Consider the following 16140-nt stretch of genomic DNA (forward strand, 5'->3'; position numbering starts at 1 on the left):
CGAATGCATCGCCCGATTCAACCTGCCGATTGCATCACCTTTCACGTCACATGATTAAACATGGCGGCGTCTATGTCTTCACTGTATCACGTGACTTCTCGATATGAGTGGTGATTGGCTAATGAATTCTATATTCGGCCGAATGCTTCGGCGAAGCGGACACACCAGGCGAATATAATTCGCCCGAATAAATATTCGGCCGAATTTCTAGTGGACACACTAGGCGAATTTCGACGCCGATTGATTCGGCCGAATCATTCGGCTAGTGTGTCCACCGCTTTAGATGCAAAATCCATTATCCAGTCCAGTAATTTGTTTTACATTTGAACAATAATTATATATCTATCCAGTCAAGTACTTTGTTTTGAGTGAACAGGAATATGTCTATCCAGTCCATTAGCCTACTTTGCCTTACTCTTTTATTTGTAGTATTTCATACATTGTAATTGATTGCTTTACTTGTTCCTCCAGGGGATCTTATTCCTTAGTCATTTTGCCAAATAAAGATTTCTTCATTCTGTTATAACAAGTGAATTTAGGTATTTGTGATTGGAGAAGGTTCAAAGAAATGCGTCTTCTATACTCTAATTAATCAAGGGCAATAGATTCAAATATCCACAGCAGTTGTGCATTAGGCTGTAGAGAGGACAACAACATTAATTTGTGTTTATTTCAATTTATTCACCTTTTAAAAATATTAACAATGTTTTCAAAGCACTTTATACACATTCCATAACAATATACTTTATATAGCAATGGACTGACACAAAATTATCATACATAAGCCTAGGAAATTTGTGCACTATATAACTGCATAAAACCCATTTTTTGTATTATTGAAAAACCAATGATGGACAAAAACACAAAATGAACTTAAATTAGTCGTCATACCATCATTAATTTTATACATAAATTCATATAATATTTAAGGAATGAATGAATGACTTTTATCTTGTATGGAAATAACAAAATATGAGCATATTATTTCTTATTTCAGATATGGACTCACAAAATAACCTGTTCTGCTGTACACAGTCCATTTAAAATAAATACTATCACTTAACAATAGAAATGACATGACATGATGTATAATGTTAACATATCTATGTTATTATGAGACTGACAAGAACAACTTTGTTCCATACAATATGAGGACTAACACACACACACAAAAATAGATGAATCAACATTTTTCATGAGTAATGAGGACGATATGAAAATATGTGAAAATCAAAAACATATAGCGATATTTTTGGGAGAACAAAAACTGTACAGAATTTACAATATTACGGTGTTATTCAAAATGTCATTGCCACTGAAATTTCAAGAATGGGTAGACATGGTTTATTCATTTGCCTCACTGCCTAAAGAGTTGTCTTCCCATTGTGATAACCAATTTCCTAAACTAAATATAGTCTAGATAAACAAGAAATCCAGGAAAAGGTAGTTACTGTTTTGTGAGTACTTTGTAAATGGTAAACATGACTGTTGAAGCATTCATTGAAGCTTGGTATTTTATGCAGTAGAGTCACCATTTATAAATTAACAACCATAAGATTTGTATAATAATTGGTTATTCTATTGTTGAGATATATCAGATTTAATAGTTTCTTTAGTTACACTCACACCATCTCGAGCCTGTTTAAAATACTGAATACTCAGTTTATGTAATTGAGTGTCTACTACAGCTGGATTGAAAACTGGAGCCTGATCTAAGCACTGAAATTGCAAATAACAGAATTTCATCAAAATGGCAACTGTTTCTTTCTGTGTAGAGTCTATTGTCAGGTGGATAGGGAAGGTCTGAAATTCCTTAATGTTTGAGGATACATTTAGTAATTAGCTTTACTGCTGAGTATTTTAACAACTTGTCCTCATCAACATTATTGGAATTTCCCCAGACAAATTTTCTGTCTAAAATTACCTCCCAACCAGTCTGACAATCTATGTTCCCAAATATGTTACAGATAACAAAATGAAATGAAATGGGGTTTAACGTCCTACTGCTCCTATACTGGGCTAATGAAGACGGGCATACGCCATACAGTGTGCTATGAGGGAAATTTTGCCCGGGCAGCGGCACTATCGCCTACTCTTATATCGAATTCCAACTGCCAAGGGATCTTTTCCTTGCATTCCAATGTATACACGGGACCTCGGTTTTCTGTCTCATCCGAAGGACTAGACAGCTGTCCTTGTCAGGCCCTCCGTCCTGCATCACTGACAAGGGGAAAACACGTTACAGATAACAATGTATATCCAAGACTTTACAGTTGAGACTACAACCTATCCATTTACGAGATCAAATCGAATCAGTTAACCTTTATCGATCCAAAAGGAATTAAATTTATTTTAAAGGGATCTGTAAATTGGGGCAGATTCAAAACTGCGCTATAAAACACAATGTGAAAGAGACCATTTTCAGGGAACTGAGGAAGCACTATCTGTCCTAAACTACTTGTTAATATGTATATATCTCACCTTATCAACTTTACACAGCTGCCGTCTGATTTCAAGATCACGACGGGCACACAATGCTCGTCTAAATGGACCAACATTCTTTATTAAATTAGCCCTGTCTTTTATTTTCTTTACCGCTGAGGAATGGAATGCAGCAATATCATGTTCAAATTTAAACACAGGTTTTTCACCATCTGGAAAACAGATTAAGAAATATGTATTTGCCTAATATGTAAATCTTTATGGGCTTGCTTTCCACAACTAATGATAGCAACATACTGTCATAGTGATGCTTCTCTTTGCAGATTGGGGCCACGTTATTTGTGCAGTAACGTCATTTGACCCTTGACTAGAATGTCCCCAATTGGAATCCCAGTCTGGGCCCCTGAGTAAAACCTTGAGATTTTATGAGTCCAGTTCCAACTTTCAGGTGGCACAAAAATCTGAAATATTTACCATTATTCTCTGCATTCTCAAGGTCCAATTGCTTCTGGCATTCTTCTATAACTTTTTTATACATCACTTCCCCGGCATATTTGCGTGATACACCAATCTGTGATAGTATATTATGTGGCTTAAATCTATTTAAAGCTGAACCTGTGGTTGGTTTAGGTCTGGTATCTTTCTGCAGACTTGACCAATCAATATCAAGAACATCAACAATACCTAAAAATACCAACATAATTTAAACAGTTTCATAAATTGAGTCCTAGTGCATGTGATATATTATTAAATCATTCACAGTTAATGAGCATTTTGAAAACTTGCTCTTTAAACATCAACCTTTGTCATACTGAATTGGCGAACCCCAATAAAAGAAATTGATCTCCCATCACCATGAACAGGTAAAGTAATGTAATTTTAATATCCAGCTCTGGCCTTTGTTCTGTGACTTACATTAAATATGTCTATTGTAGGTTTTATGTTGGCTTCAAATGTTATATAAATTATTATTAAGACATTTTATTACATGACAAGCCTATAATCAACTCTCTAGTCCAACGGGTGGCGTACAGGCAAACGATTTTAAATATGATTGCCATTTAATGATTTATTTAAAAATGGAGAAGCAAGGCTGAGTCTCGGGTAACAAGTAACTTTGCTATGATAATAGACAATCTATTCAAGACTTCAAATAGTGATAACATCGCTTGGAATAAAGTAATTTGAATGAAATTTTCAATATATTAATTTTGAAATATATTTTTTTGAACTACTATAGCAAGAATGGGAAGTTCTTTACCTAAAGCTTACAAAACACATGTTTAAGACACAGAATTTATTGTAATGTTCTTACCCACTAAGACCATTCCTCCTAAAGCCATTTATGATATATTTTGTTTAAAGGTTAAATTTTAGGTATGTAGACTGATTGACAGGTCAATTTTCCAGCAGGTCAATTTCAATGCTAGTCAGTCATGACTAGCAAATATGACTGAAATGAGGCATAGCCCTCCACTATACCAATTACAGCTGGGTAGATTAGAATTATGGAATAAAGTGTCTTTTCAAGAAGACAAGGAATCAACAGCCAGATAAAGTGAGAATGGAAACATGCAACTGTATGGTTTCAGGTCTTAGCTCACTAATCTCTTTGCTATTTTCCTCCATCTACTGCTTACATAATCTTTAATTTTACAAAAGCTCTTACTTTGTTTTTCTTTCTTCTTATTTTCACCGTCTTCATCCATGAAATTTTCTTCTTCTGATGAAATCGACTCATAATCTATTGCTTCTTCATCTGTAAATTATATTATGATACAGATTAAAATGACACATCAAATGTATATAAATAACATTTTTTGCTTAAATAAACTATGCAGATTTAAAGATGTCAGAGAAGAATGGAAGATCAATAACCAAAAGTTTGAACTGAGTTTCATGATTGGACAAAAAAATTGATTTTCGTTGAGTTTCCCTGATCTGCTCAACCTAAAATAAGGTCAAATTCTGTTCTGGATTCCAAACTCACCCATTGAATCTAAATCTTTCTTTGTAATATCATCAGGTACTTCTGGTACATTTCCCACAGATCCAACTGAATTTGTATGTGCTCTAAAATGCAGAATTTAACAAGATATATCACAAATATTTAAATATATACGCAGGTTTTAAGATAAAACTTTCTGTAGCATAAAAAAAACCCTCAAACTATAATTTAAACAAGCCAACAGTGACGCTGATGTCCCTAACCGCAATCCCAAATAAAAAGACGACTCATATTAATTAATTACACGCGTGCCTTTATCTTGTTCCAAAGCATTGACCAATAAAATTGCTTAGCTCTGATTAGGTTTAGCGGAAATTGTTAAAGGAGCTAAATAACTAATATTTGGGACCTAGAAATTGACACAAATGGGTCTCAATGAATATTATATAATGTAATATGAATGATTTACATTCAATCGTTTTAGTTTTTAACTGATTTCTAATCAGTTATGTTTGGCGAAGTTTGAACATTCTAGCTGAATTAGAAGGAGAGTTATTGTTTTCCAAAGTCTCAATCAATCAAATTGCTTATAGCTCTGCTTAGAAAATGCTCATTATCGAACATAGTCAAGGTATTGATGTAATGAAACTATACACCAAGTTTCATAACTCTACATAATTAGAACCATATGTTTCATGTCTCAACGCATCAACAATCAAATTGCTTATCTCTGCTTAGCATAAGCAGAAAATGCTCATCTTCGAACTCCATCAAGGAATTCACCTAATAAACACCTACACCAAGTTTGACCATTTTAACTCAATTTGGAGAGTTATTATACCCCAAAATTTGTGATGGACAGACCTTTGTTAATAGTCCCCTGCTTTCTTCAAAAGGTGGCTGACAAATAAGAATGGAGATTAATGTTGCATCATCACAATACCTGGGTTATTTTGAGACTAACATTTAGTAATTATATTATTTCTATGGTTACTTGGTAGGACAACTTTGCCCAGACAGTAATGTTCGATTTCCTACCGACACAGCTTCTTGTAAGCACACTCTGATGTGTTCATGGATTTCCATCCTATCCAAAAGATTAGACACATTTTCCTTGTCAGCCAAGTAAATGTCAGCCCTGACAAGTGACAGACAGGCTTTGAACCTGGGACATTCATGTCAGTCACCACATCAATCTAAGACAAACATTATAAGCTTAAAGCACTTTAGCAGTGGGAGAAAGCTGGAAAACAAACTGATGTACTAAAGCAGGCAATCAAACTGGAACAGAAAGCAATACAAGTAAAATATGATTAGCTTTTGGGCTCATGTTGGTTTTGCTGTGAGCTTTAGAACCAGCAATGGCAGTTATTTATTAAAATATTTGGTTCTTAATATAAACATACTTTTCTGGTGCGGCTGTTTCAGAAGTCCTTTCACTGGTTTTAACCTGCTTTTGTTCATCTTGATGACTGTGTTTACTTCCTCTACTACTTCTACTGGGACTTCTTCTCTTCCTTTCCTCGTCTTTAATACTTTTTACAGCAGGTTCCTGGTGATACAGACAATTACAATACAACTAATACTGTATAATAAGACTCATTTTGTAAAATAAAACTCAGATATGACCCTTGAAAAGAGATCTTTGACTTGGGTCAACTATATAATTGTCACATTCATTGAATTTTGAATGTTCTTTGTTTTCTCGGATGATAATATTTCTTTATTGAAAATTTTGAGATGATTTCGTTTTCCAATGTTAATATAGTAAGCCAAAATTTAAACTCAAAATAGTAAACAAGCTCACATCCACTTAGTCTTTCAAGACAGATTGTATAGAACTTGTTCCATCACTAATCCAAATAACACATCTGAACAACTTAAACTCCCCGAGAGCCATTAGCAGAAGGTTATGGATTTTCTCACACTGTCGATTCATAGTACTATTAATAAATTTCAACCGTACATACAAGTTCCAATTCTCAGTTCACAGAATGACCCATTTCAGTGATAATGTAGTAAATGACCTCTCTGATTAAATTTTATTTGCTATTCACCTGAATTAAAATGTCATTAGCCTCATCATCATCTGACCAATCACTAAAAACTTCCTTTGATTGATCTAATTGGTTTTCATCTTCAGCCAAGGAATGACTAGATTTATGATCAGGTGATAAATTTTCAGCAGCTGGAGACATGGGTGGTTCTTTTTGTTCTTCAGGTTTGGCTTCTTCATCTAAAAATAACAAAATCCTATCATAATTTTCTATGAGCACTCGACAGGATAAATGCTAACATACAGAAATGGTTTCACTACATATGCATGAGATATTGAAACCGGGTTTAACACCCATCCAACTCAAATTAGGTAGTTTTACTTCAATAATTCTCTACTCCCACCACATATATGCATATTACCTGCAGAATATTTATTTTAGTTCTATTCAAATTAATATAGTTACTGTACCATCGGTTAATTTTGAACCTTTCAATTTTTTAGATGTATCGTCATCAGACTTCCGTTCTTTAGATGAAGATCTGGATCGTTTCGATTGTCCTCCTCTATCAGACAAGTTATCTCCCTTATCTCCTTTCTCTGACCTTGAATCTTCTTTAGGGAATGGAGGCTATAAATAGACAATATAAAATAATCTTTATTCCAGATCATGTATATTTTGCGATCGACTTTTGGGAATAAATGTAGTGTAACTTCGTCACAACATATTAAGCGACTGGAATGGAATGAAATGAAATTGGCCTAATGGCCCACTGGGCTAATGAAGACAGCATTTATTGACTGACACCTATTATCTAAAATTTTCTTATCAGTCTACTGGTGTTGAACATATTGAGTTGATTTTTTACTAAATCATGTTTTCCTGAATTAGTAAACTTTAAAGTATTTGATTGAAGATTGGTATATATCGAAATATAAGATCAAATTCATGTTTAGTAGGATATTGTCAAGCCATAGTTTAATGTTGGAGTCAACTGTCTGCAATTTAACAGTTTCATCAATCAATAGATCTTTATCTTATTTCTTTTCAAATACTGTTGGCCAACAATGCATAGAGAGGACTTCCTTTTTTTACGGGTCTACCATATATATGTGACTTGTAGTGAATGTACTTGAACAATACCTGTACGTTATCAGTCTTCTCTTTTATAACTTGATCAATTGTTTTTAATCTGTCATGACTTCCACTGCGACTTCTGTTTTCTTCCTTCTTTAGCTCACGTATTTTGTTCTTTGATCGTGAACGACTAGATTGGCTACGAGTGCCTACACTACCATAACTACGAGATGAATGTGCTGGAGAAATATCTCTAGGTCGTTTGTGGACTGGTGAAATGGACCTTCTCTCTGCTTCATGGTGACGTTTTCTATAAAAGTTTTAAAGAGTATTAGTTTCAATGAAAGAGATTTCATCACTACCAGACCTATATAAGCCTATACCTCTCTTGTCTCTTAAATATCAACGTAAAAAACAGCAAGGGGAATGAGCTATTTACCAAATGCTTCATACAGTATCTACAATTACAAACTTGTACTATTACTTTTAGGATCCGATTGAAAGCAAAAACACTAATATGTTTAATGACTTTCAAATACGTGTACCTTTATTGCTCAATATTAAATCTTACCAACAATTAAGATTTAATATTGAGCAATAAAGGTACACGTATTTGAAAGTCATTGAACATATTTAATGTAATGCTTAGATATCATGAAATACAAATAATAACCTTTATGGTCTTATTTATTAGAATACTATTTACTTTTCACTATTTTGATGAATGTAATTAATTACTTTTAATATCTGATAATCAGTGTTAGGTAGGGGTGTATTATACTATATGTTGGGTAATGGAATGATACACATATCGTTATGGGTATGATACACATAATACACATCGTTGGTATTGTATACATATCGTTGGGCCTCATATCGGTATGATAATACACATATCGTTGGGCCTCACACAAGTATGATACATATATTGTTGGACCTTATTTTGGTTTTACTGGGTCTCATATCCGTATGATACACATATTGCTCTGCCTCATATCTGTATGATACACATATTGTTGGGCCTCATCGGTATGATATAAATATTGTTGTTCCTCCTATCAATATATACCAATAAACAGGTGAATCACACCAGCACTACTAAACTCATCAATGTTAACCAAATAGTTGGCATTATTTAAAATAAACTGACATTTAAATGAAAAGAAATGGGATTTAACGTCCTACTGTTTTGCTCCTGTACTGGGCTAATGAAGACTGGCATATGCCATACAGTGTGCTATGAGGGAAATTTTGCCTGGGCAGCGGCACTATCGCCTACTCTTATATAGAATTCCAACTGCCAAGGGATCTTTTACGTGCATTCTAATGTATACACGGGACCTCAGTTTTTCATGTCATCCGAAGGACTAGACAGCTGTCCTTGTCAGACCCTCCATTCTGCACCCTGACATTTAAAACACATACTTTAAAGGTCACTGGAAAAGGTTCATAAATTTTTTAAATAATGCAAGTAATTATGTCAACATATCCTTTCCATAAGTAAAACACGCACCTGAATGTCAATATTACCTGCAACAGGCAAATTTCAACGTTAGCAATTTCCGCCATTCTCCGTGGGTAGTCGTAACTTTCCGTAAATGTGACGTCATTTTAGTCCTTCTGCTCATATTCTAGTCTATATTTCTATGTGCAGAAGGACTAAAATGACGTCACGGATTGCTTATTGACGGAAAGTTCCGACTGCCAACAGAGAACGGCGGAAATTACTAATGTTGAAATTTACCTGTTGCAGGTAATATTGACGTTCGGGCTCGGGTTATACTTATGGAAAGGATATGTTGACATAATTACTTGCATTATTTAAAAAAAAATTGATGCTTTTCCGGTGACCTTTTAACTCAAAACAACAAAAGTTACCAAATACATACCTTGAGTCACTTTTGGTTTTCTCGCTATCTGGCTTATGTTCTGATATTTTATCAACATCTGCATCTGGAGACGTCTTATCTACATCTTCTCTCTTCTTATCATTTCCCTCTTCATCTCTTCTTCTACTTCTATCACTAGCTCGAGATTCTCGTTCATGATGACTTAGACGATCTTCGGAATGTCGAGAAACTTTCTCATCATCATTTTTCACTCCTCTACGATCTCTTGGGCTGCCATCTTCTCTAACACGACCCTCCATTCTAGATTTATCACCTGTTCTTGATGAACGGTCCATATCGCGTTTTCCTAAATCGCCATCTTTTGATTCTCGCTCTAATTCATCCTGACGCCGATCACCCTGGCCTTTATCTTCTAAATCTCGTCTTGATCTTCCCTCCATACTTCTTTCTGATTTAGCATCATCACGGTCATCTCTTTTATCTCTTCTGAATTTATCATCCCTTTCGTCTCTAAGACCTCCTCGTCTATCATCCAGTTTATCATCTCTGATTCTGGGTTCATCTCGTCCTCTATTACGTGAGCCTTCTCTCTTATCACGAGGATCATCATCTCTGTCCCCTCTATCAGAGCGTGTCGCATCATCTCGATCTCTTAAATCCCTACCTCTGTCATCCCTTGCACCTCGATCAAAACTAGGTTCACGATTATCCCTTGGTCGTTCATCGCGACCATCTGGCCGCCTCATAAAAGGTGGAGACAAATCACGTTCTCTTCTGTCCATACTGCCATCTCGTCTACTAAGTCTATCATCACGGAAATCTGGCGGACGACGTTCATCACGTGGTATCCAGGGCTCTCTGGGAGGTCTACCATCATCACGGAAAAGACGGTCATCCATTCTCCTATCATCTCTAACATGGTCTCGTGGGATGTCTCGTCTGTCATCACGTCGTGCATCCCATTCATCCCATTCTCTGCGACCAAGTCTGCCAGCAAAATCTCTTTCAGGATAGCGACCTGAAGAATAATAATAAAATATTCTTTTTCTAACTTATTTGGGCTAACATGTAAATCAAAAAAAAAGCTATGCTACAATTGAAAATGCATTTGAACCTCAAAGATTTGTTTTTAAAAATGTACAATGAATACATATTACCTCTGATATAAGGTCCTGGTGCGAGAGGGGGCTCATACCCGGGTGGTGGACCTAAAAAAAAAAACAAACAGTGAAAACTTATTTTTAATACCTTCATCTACTTGTAAAACATAATGGAGTACAAAAAGAAAATCCATGTAAACAGAAAATTTAAATTCTAAACACTATTATTGTTTCTTTTGTTTTATACCATGTGCATTATGCATGTCACATGTGCAGCTGTGTAATCATTTAAGACATTTTTTCAAGTTTTCTTCTTACCTTCTAGTCCCCTACCTCGTCCCCTGTCTCTAGGTACTGGTCCCCAACCTCTTCCTCTACCTCTATCCCATGCAGGTTCATGATATCCAGGTCTTTCAAATGGTGGAGAACGCCTTGTATCTGTCAAAATGGGAAAAAAACACCAATTTTGAATCAACAATTGTTTGAAAGATGGTACAATCGAATCCAAAAAGGTAAACTAGTTATCAACTAAAAAATATTCATAATTCATTTATCAACTCACCCTCACGCATTCTTGGTCTGTCGGGTGGATATCTATCAATTGGATCACGATCTCTATCATAGGCAGGATCCAAACGTCCCCGATCTCTTGGTCCAAATACATCTCTTTCAATTCTTCTCTCAGGATCAAATCTATCAGGAAATGTATCATATCGAGCTCTTTCTCCTGGACCAGGTCTAAAGTCTGGTGGAGGACGACCATGTCTCCCAACATCTCTATCCCGTCTAAGATCAGGCGACAAAGATCTATGCAGCGGAGATCTTCTGGGATCAAATTCTGGTCGTCTAATTTCATCTCTTGGATCACCTCGTCTGAAATCATCTCGTTCAGGGCGTCTAATATCATCTCGTTCACCTCTTCTTATTGGATCATCTCTTCCTTCACCACGCCTGATATCATCTCTTCCTTCACCTCTTCTTATATCTTCCCTACCATCTCTCCGAGGTTCATCTCTAGTATCCATCCTTCTCGGATCATCTCTTCCTTCCCTTCTCATATCTTCTCTACCATCATCTCTTCTTCTTATGTCCTCTCTTCCTTCAGGTCGTCTCATCTCTTCCCTGGGATCTGGACGTCTTGGGTCATCACGACCTTCATGTCGACGTACATCTTCTCTATTATCTGGTCTTTTAGCTTCATCACGTACAGGTCTGCGCTCTTCAGGGGATCTTTCTGGTCTCCTTTTAACTTGTTCCTCACGTTCCCGCCTTCGTCTTTCATCTGGAGATTGGTTACGTCCACGTCGATCACGTCCCGGGGAAGAAGACGTCGAACGGAAAGAATCTGGTGATGGCCCTCTATCAAAATTTTTGCGGCCTTCTTCGGGGTCATCCCTGCGGCGCTTCTCTAGTGAAGTGTCTCTACGTGGTCCTCGAGGGGGTGAACCTCTCATCTTTACAGGTGGTGGTGGAGACTCTGATGATTTCTTACGTACTTTCTTGACTTTCTTAGGAGGGAGAATTTCCTCACGTTTTTCTCTTTCTTTATTCTTTGCTGGGAGTTTTTTCTTCTTTCTTACTTCAGGGCTTGATGAACTTGAACTGGACGAGTCCGAACTTGATGATGATTCATATTTTTTCTTTCCTCCTTTTCCCTTTCGACCTTTACTGTGAGACCGGCTCTTTCGTTCGGGAGAAAATGATCGTCTGTCAAATGAAACCGGAGGTTGGATATCCATTTTCTTTTTCTTACCCTTAACTTTGTCTTTCCCCTTTGGTGAAATTTTCTTTTGCTTCCTTACAGGAGAGGCTGGTGATGGTGACCTTGATGGTGATTTTGACCTTCGTCTTTTTCCCACAGGAGACTGAGCTTCCTGTGCAAATCGGTTCACTTTTATCAATTTTTCAGCTTTTTTCTCTGAACGAGGAGAATGTTTTTTCTTCTTGATGGGCGAGTCAGTTTCTATTGACTTTTCTGCCATAATTTGTTTTGCTAATTTCTTGGCTATTTTTAATTTCGTTCTTGGGCTATCCTCATCCTCACTTGGTGCCGATCTGAAATTATAAAATCAACTCATTTACAATACATTCACAATTTTGGACAAGACAGAAGAAATACTACAGATTAAAGAAAGAGGATCATTTTCATTTAGATCAAAATAAAGTGTTAGTTTATGATCATCTGCTACTGCTGTGATATTTCAATTATTTTTCCATAAACAAAAGTCAAACTACTTCTAGTGTCATAGAATCACCTTGGGGCCTAAGGCTTGTACATGACAGGATAGAGTTGCCTTCCAACCTTGTGAGTTTTCTTTGGGTCACCTGGTTTCCTCCCACTGCCAAGACCCCTGAACTCAAGGGAATTACAGAAAAAAAAGGAACTGCTCCAAAATGACCTAGTTGTGTTGAGTGGATGTTAAACCCGATTTCTCCTGCTCTCTCTTATCAACCCTTAAGACTGAACAGGCAACAAAGCTTCAACCACTGATCACTGTCGAACATTTACTCACTTCTTTTTCTGTTCTTTAAGCTTGAGAGCTATTTTCTGTGGACTTGGCGCTCTAACTGGTTTGGGTACCAGTGATGCGGTCACTAATGGTGAAGATTTGAGTTTATTCTTTTTGTCCAACTTCATTTTACTGCAATAAATATTAGTCAAATTTGGGTTGTTTCATAAGTTTCCATGATTTTTTCTATCAATTTTTATTAATATGTTAAATCTTTGATAAAAAATTATCTGTATATATCTGGCAGTAAATATTATTAGGTTGCTATGGATCAAAGTAAAGAAAACATTACCCTGTACTTACAAAGGTGAAATCTTTGAGACCTTTTTAACAGGCTTTAGTCTTTCTGGACTTGACTCTGAATCTGAACGATTTTTAGCAACCTGTAAAATAATAAGAGGCCTTATCACTGTTTCCCAGAATATATTGTAATATATTGAGAACAATAGCATACCATAATATAACCTCCTCCAGTTATCAACAGAGAAATAGCAAATTTTACATGATTGTTATTCATTATCATTTTTAACTTTATTTACAAATACTCGGATTCTGAATATATTCGATCATGCAGATATCACAAAATAATTTCTAACCTGAGTGATCCATTAAAGACAAATAGTCAAATTTGCATGAGTCACTTCTTTTTGGTTTTTACATGCCAATTAATAACAATATGGTGATTTGGTGTCCTTTTTTTTTAATGTATGTGCCATACCGGTATGGCTACCTGTTAAATGCTTTCATTGGTACAGTATGTGATGTCGGTTCAAGGTGAAACCGTCAGAGCTGAATCGCAGGTCTAGTACATATTTATACCCCAGTACTTACCCTTTTTTGTATTTTAAGATTTTCAGGTTCGTCTTCAGAACCTGCTAACTGACTTAATTCTCTTTGTAATTGCTGTCTTTTCTTCTCCAACTCTAATTCTTTCTTATAATCCAACCCTTTGAATAGAAAAGTAGGGAAATGTCAATGAAAGAAAAAACGTTGCATTTCTATTATTAATTTAATTATTTATTTTGTAATAGTTCCAAAATTTTACTGAGGAAATAAATGCTTCAATCCATGATTAAATTTATTGAAGGTCTGTATTAAACACGACACAATTACATGGAAAACAAGTTACATCGTGCAAATTATGGTTGGTTAAAAACGAGGTGAGAACTATTATTAGTGAAACGTCAGTCACTACAAATAAAGAACTTGTTTTCCATATAATTTTGTCATGCTTTATCCTGAGTAAATTAATAAATACAACTGGAATGATTTATTCAGTTTTCCACTTAAGGAAATATTCTGATTACAATCTGAATTAATCTCTGCTTAAATGAATAGAAAAATGTAACGTCAAACATTGTAAATTAAACTTACTATCAAGATTCCAACTTCCAGAATCTTCACTGTCTTCTTCAGTATCAGCTAGTTTAGATTTTCTTACAACCACTGCTGATTTCATCTTATCACGTCTCGATAAACTCTCAGATCTTCGACTATCTGGTGATCGACTATCACTTCTAGACAGACTTTGATTTCTACTCCTGCTACGATCTCTTTTTCTTTGATGTCTGTTTTCTTCAGGACTACTGTCACTACATATATAATCAACATCATATTTCATATATTACAGAAAATCAAAATAAAATTTTAAGATTTAAACTTAAGCCCTTAGCAACAAATATTTTGAAGATACCAGAGATGATAGTATAAACTGAATAGTCACCCAAAAACCTTGGTATCAATAAATTTAAAGTGTAGTACTATTGTAATTATAAGCTTACCGATGAGATTTATGGCTGAATTTACACTTGGATCCAAAATGACAAGTTCCATTCAATGCCCAGTGGCGGCACACCTGAGTGCGCTACAAAAGAACAAACAAACAGCTGAAAGATTCACTTAAAATTGCAAGTTTGTCGTCTTCAAAATATAATCCATGAGCTTATGTAAGTAAGGTCCAGTGGAATTGGGTCCTATTTCAAATGTTACTTGTAGTTAGGACAGACAATTACAGCCTTAACTACTTTGATCCACAATCAGAATGGCCTTACTTTACAAAGTGTAGGCAAGATGTAGGCCTACCGGCAAAAGTTGCATTTTGTCGGAAAATATCAAATTTCTCACAGCTCCATACTAATATTAATATGTAGGCCAGTCAGATTGATTAAACATTTAATAAAAAAAAAAATCAAAATATTAATGCTAGATAATCCCCCCCGACTTGGATTCAATTAATCGGAATAACCATCAATCAGATTTCACATACATGTAAGATGACGGCAGGTGTGTTAATATCATGACAATGACATCATACAACAAGAAATAGACTTGTAAATAATCAGCCTTTCATAAATTGCAAAATGGCTTAAATCTAAATTTGAAAGAAATGTAGATGTGTTTTGCTGACAGAACATCGAACAAGAAATGTGATGATAGGTCGTATTACACTCTGCAGTCAATGGAATTTACAGTCATAATATCTTTGAACATACTCAACAGAATTAATCCATTTTTGGACGGACATTACTATATAAATTCAACTTTTAGTCTTACACTATAGTTTGCAAGAGAATCTTTATCAGCGTCACTCTACTACTACTAAATCTAAATCATAATATGTTAGTTCCTAATCAGATTCAGAATGAAGAATGTTGACGTTTTCAAACATACTATATAGCACATATATAGATCTATAGAAACTGCACAGATGGAAATACACTTAGTTGCATAGGTCTATCATCTGCAGTCTGATTTTTCACAGATGGAAATACACTTAGTTGCATAGGTCTATCATCTGCAGTCTGATTTTTTTAATACCCCACCCAACGAACTCTGGCTCTATAGGCCTAGGCCTAATAAAGTCATAATACCTCTGGCTCTGCATTATATTTTCTCTGTCCGCCACCGGGTCCAAGTCTTTCAAAGACGCTGGGTTTCTGCTTCTCGCCGTCGTCTGATACTGATTTTCCTGCGTCTACGGTTACTCGTCGTTTAGGTTTACTCATTACTAACTAACATAAATACAGTAGTATGAAGACAAACGATGCATTCAAGGCACCATTTGTTTCATGCTTTGAAACTCGGCCATCTTCTTCCGCTGAAGGGAGATAACTCTACAATGAAATCGATAGACAATAATATTACCATTACGATTTATTTTCGCTTGTATTCCTTGTTCTTGCCTTGGTTCTTTGTAACTCAACCTATGTAACTGAC

General features: G+C 35.6%; 1 protein-coding gene across 1 annotated transcript; it reads right to left on the reverse strand.

Moving 5' to 3' along the window:
* Positions 1-660: 660 nt before the first annotated feature.
* Positions 661-16023, reverse strand: LOC126822657 (zinc finger CCCH domain-containing protein 13). The gene is made up of 19 exons (XM_050551846.2): positions 15795-16023; positions 14706-14788; positions 14299-14516; positions 13756-13871; positions 13228-13307; positions 12928-13056; positions 10977-12469; positions 10733-10852; positions 10472-10522; positions 9354-10332; positions 7531-7774; positions 6858-7017; positions 6448-6626; positions 5797-5942; positions 4433-4515; positions 4112-4201; positions 2917-3126; positions 2482-2654; positions 661-1719 (listed from the first exon to the last, which is right to left on the reverse strand). Exons 1-19 carry the CDS (start codon positions 15927-15929, stop codon positions 1579-1581), a joined length of 4830 nt encoding a protein of 1609 aa, XP_050407803.1. The 5' UTR covers positions 15930-16023; the 3' UTR covers positions 661-1578.
* Between the last annotated feature and the right edge of the window lie 117 nt (positions 16024-16140).

This window comes from Patella vulgata, chromosome 1 (assembly GCF_932274485.2).
Source record: "Patella vulgata chromosome 1, xgPatVulg1.2, whole genome shotgun sequence".
NCBI lineage: Eukaryota > Metazoa > Mollusca > Gastropoda > Patellidae > Patella > Patella vulgata.

Coding starts and splice junctions, on each gene's coding strand:
- LOC126822657 (XM_050551846.2), bottom strand. CDS start 15,929: ATGAGTAAACCTAAACGACGAGTAACCGTAGACGCAGGAAAATCAGTA. Junction 12,470..12,927: donor CTTAAAGAACAGAAAAAGAA/GTGAGTAAATGT, acceptor TTATAATTTCAG/ATCGGCACCAAGTGAGGATG. Junction 3,127..4,111: donor TAAGAAGAAAGAAAAACAAA/GTAAGAGCTTTT, acceptor TGGTATTTTTAG/GTATTGTTGATGTTCTTGAT.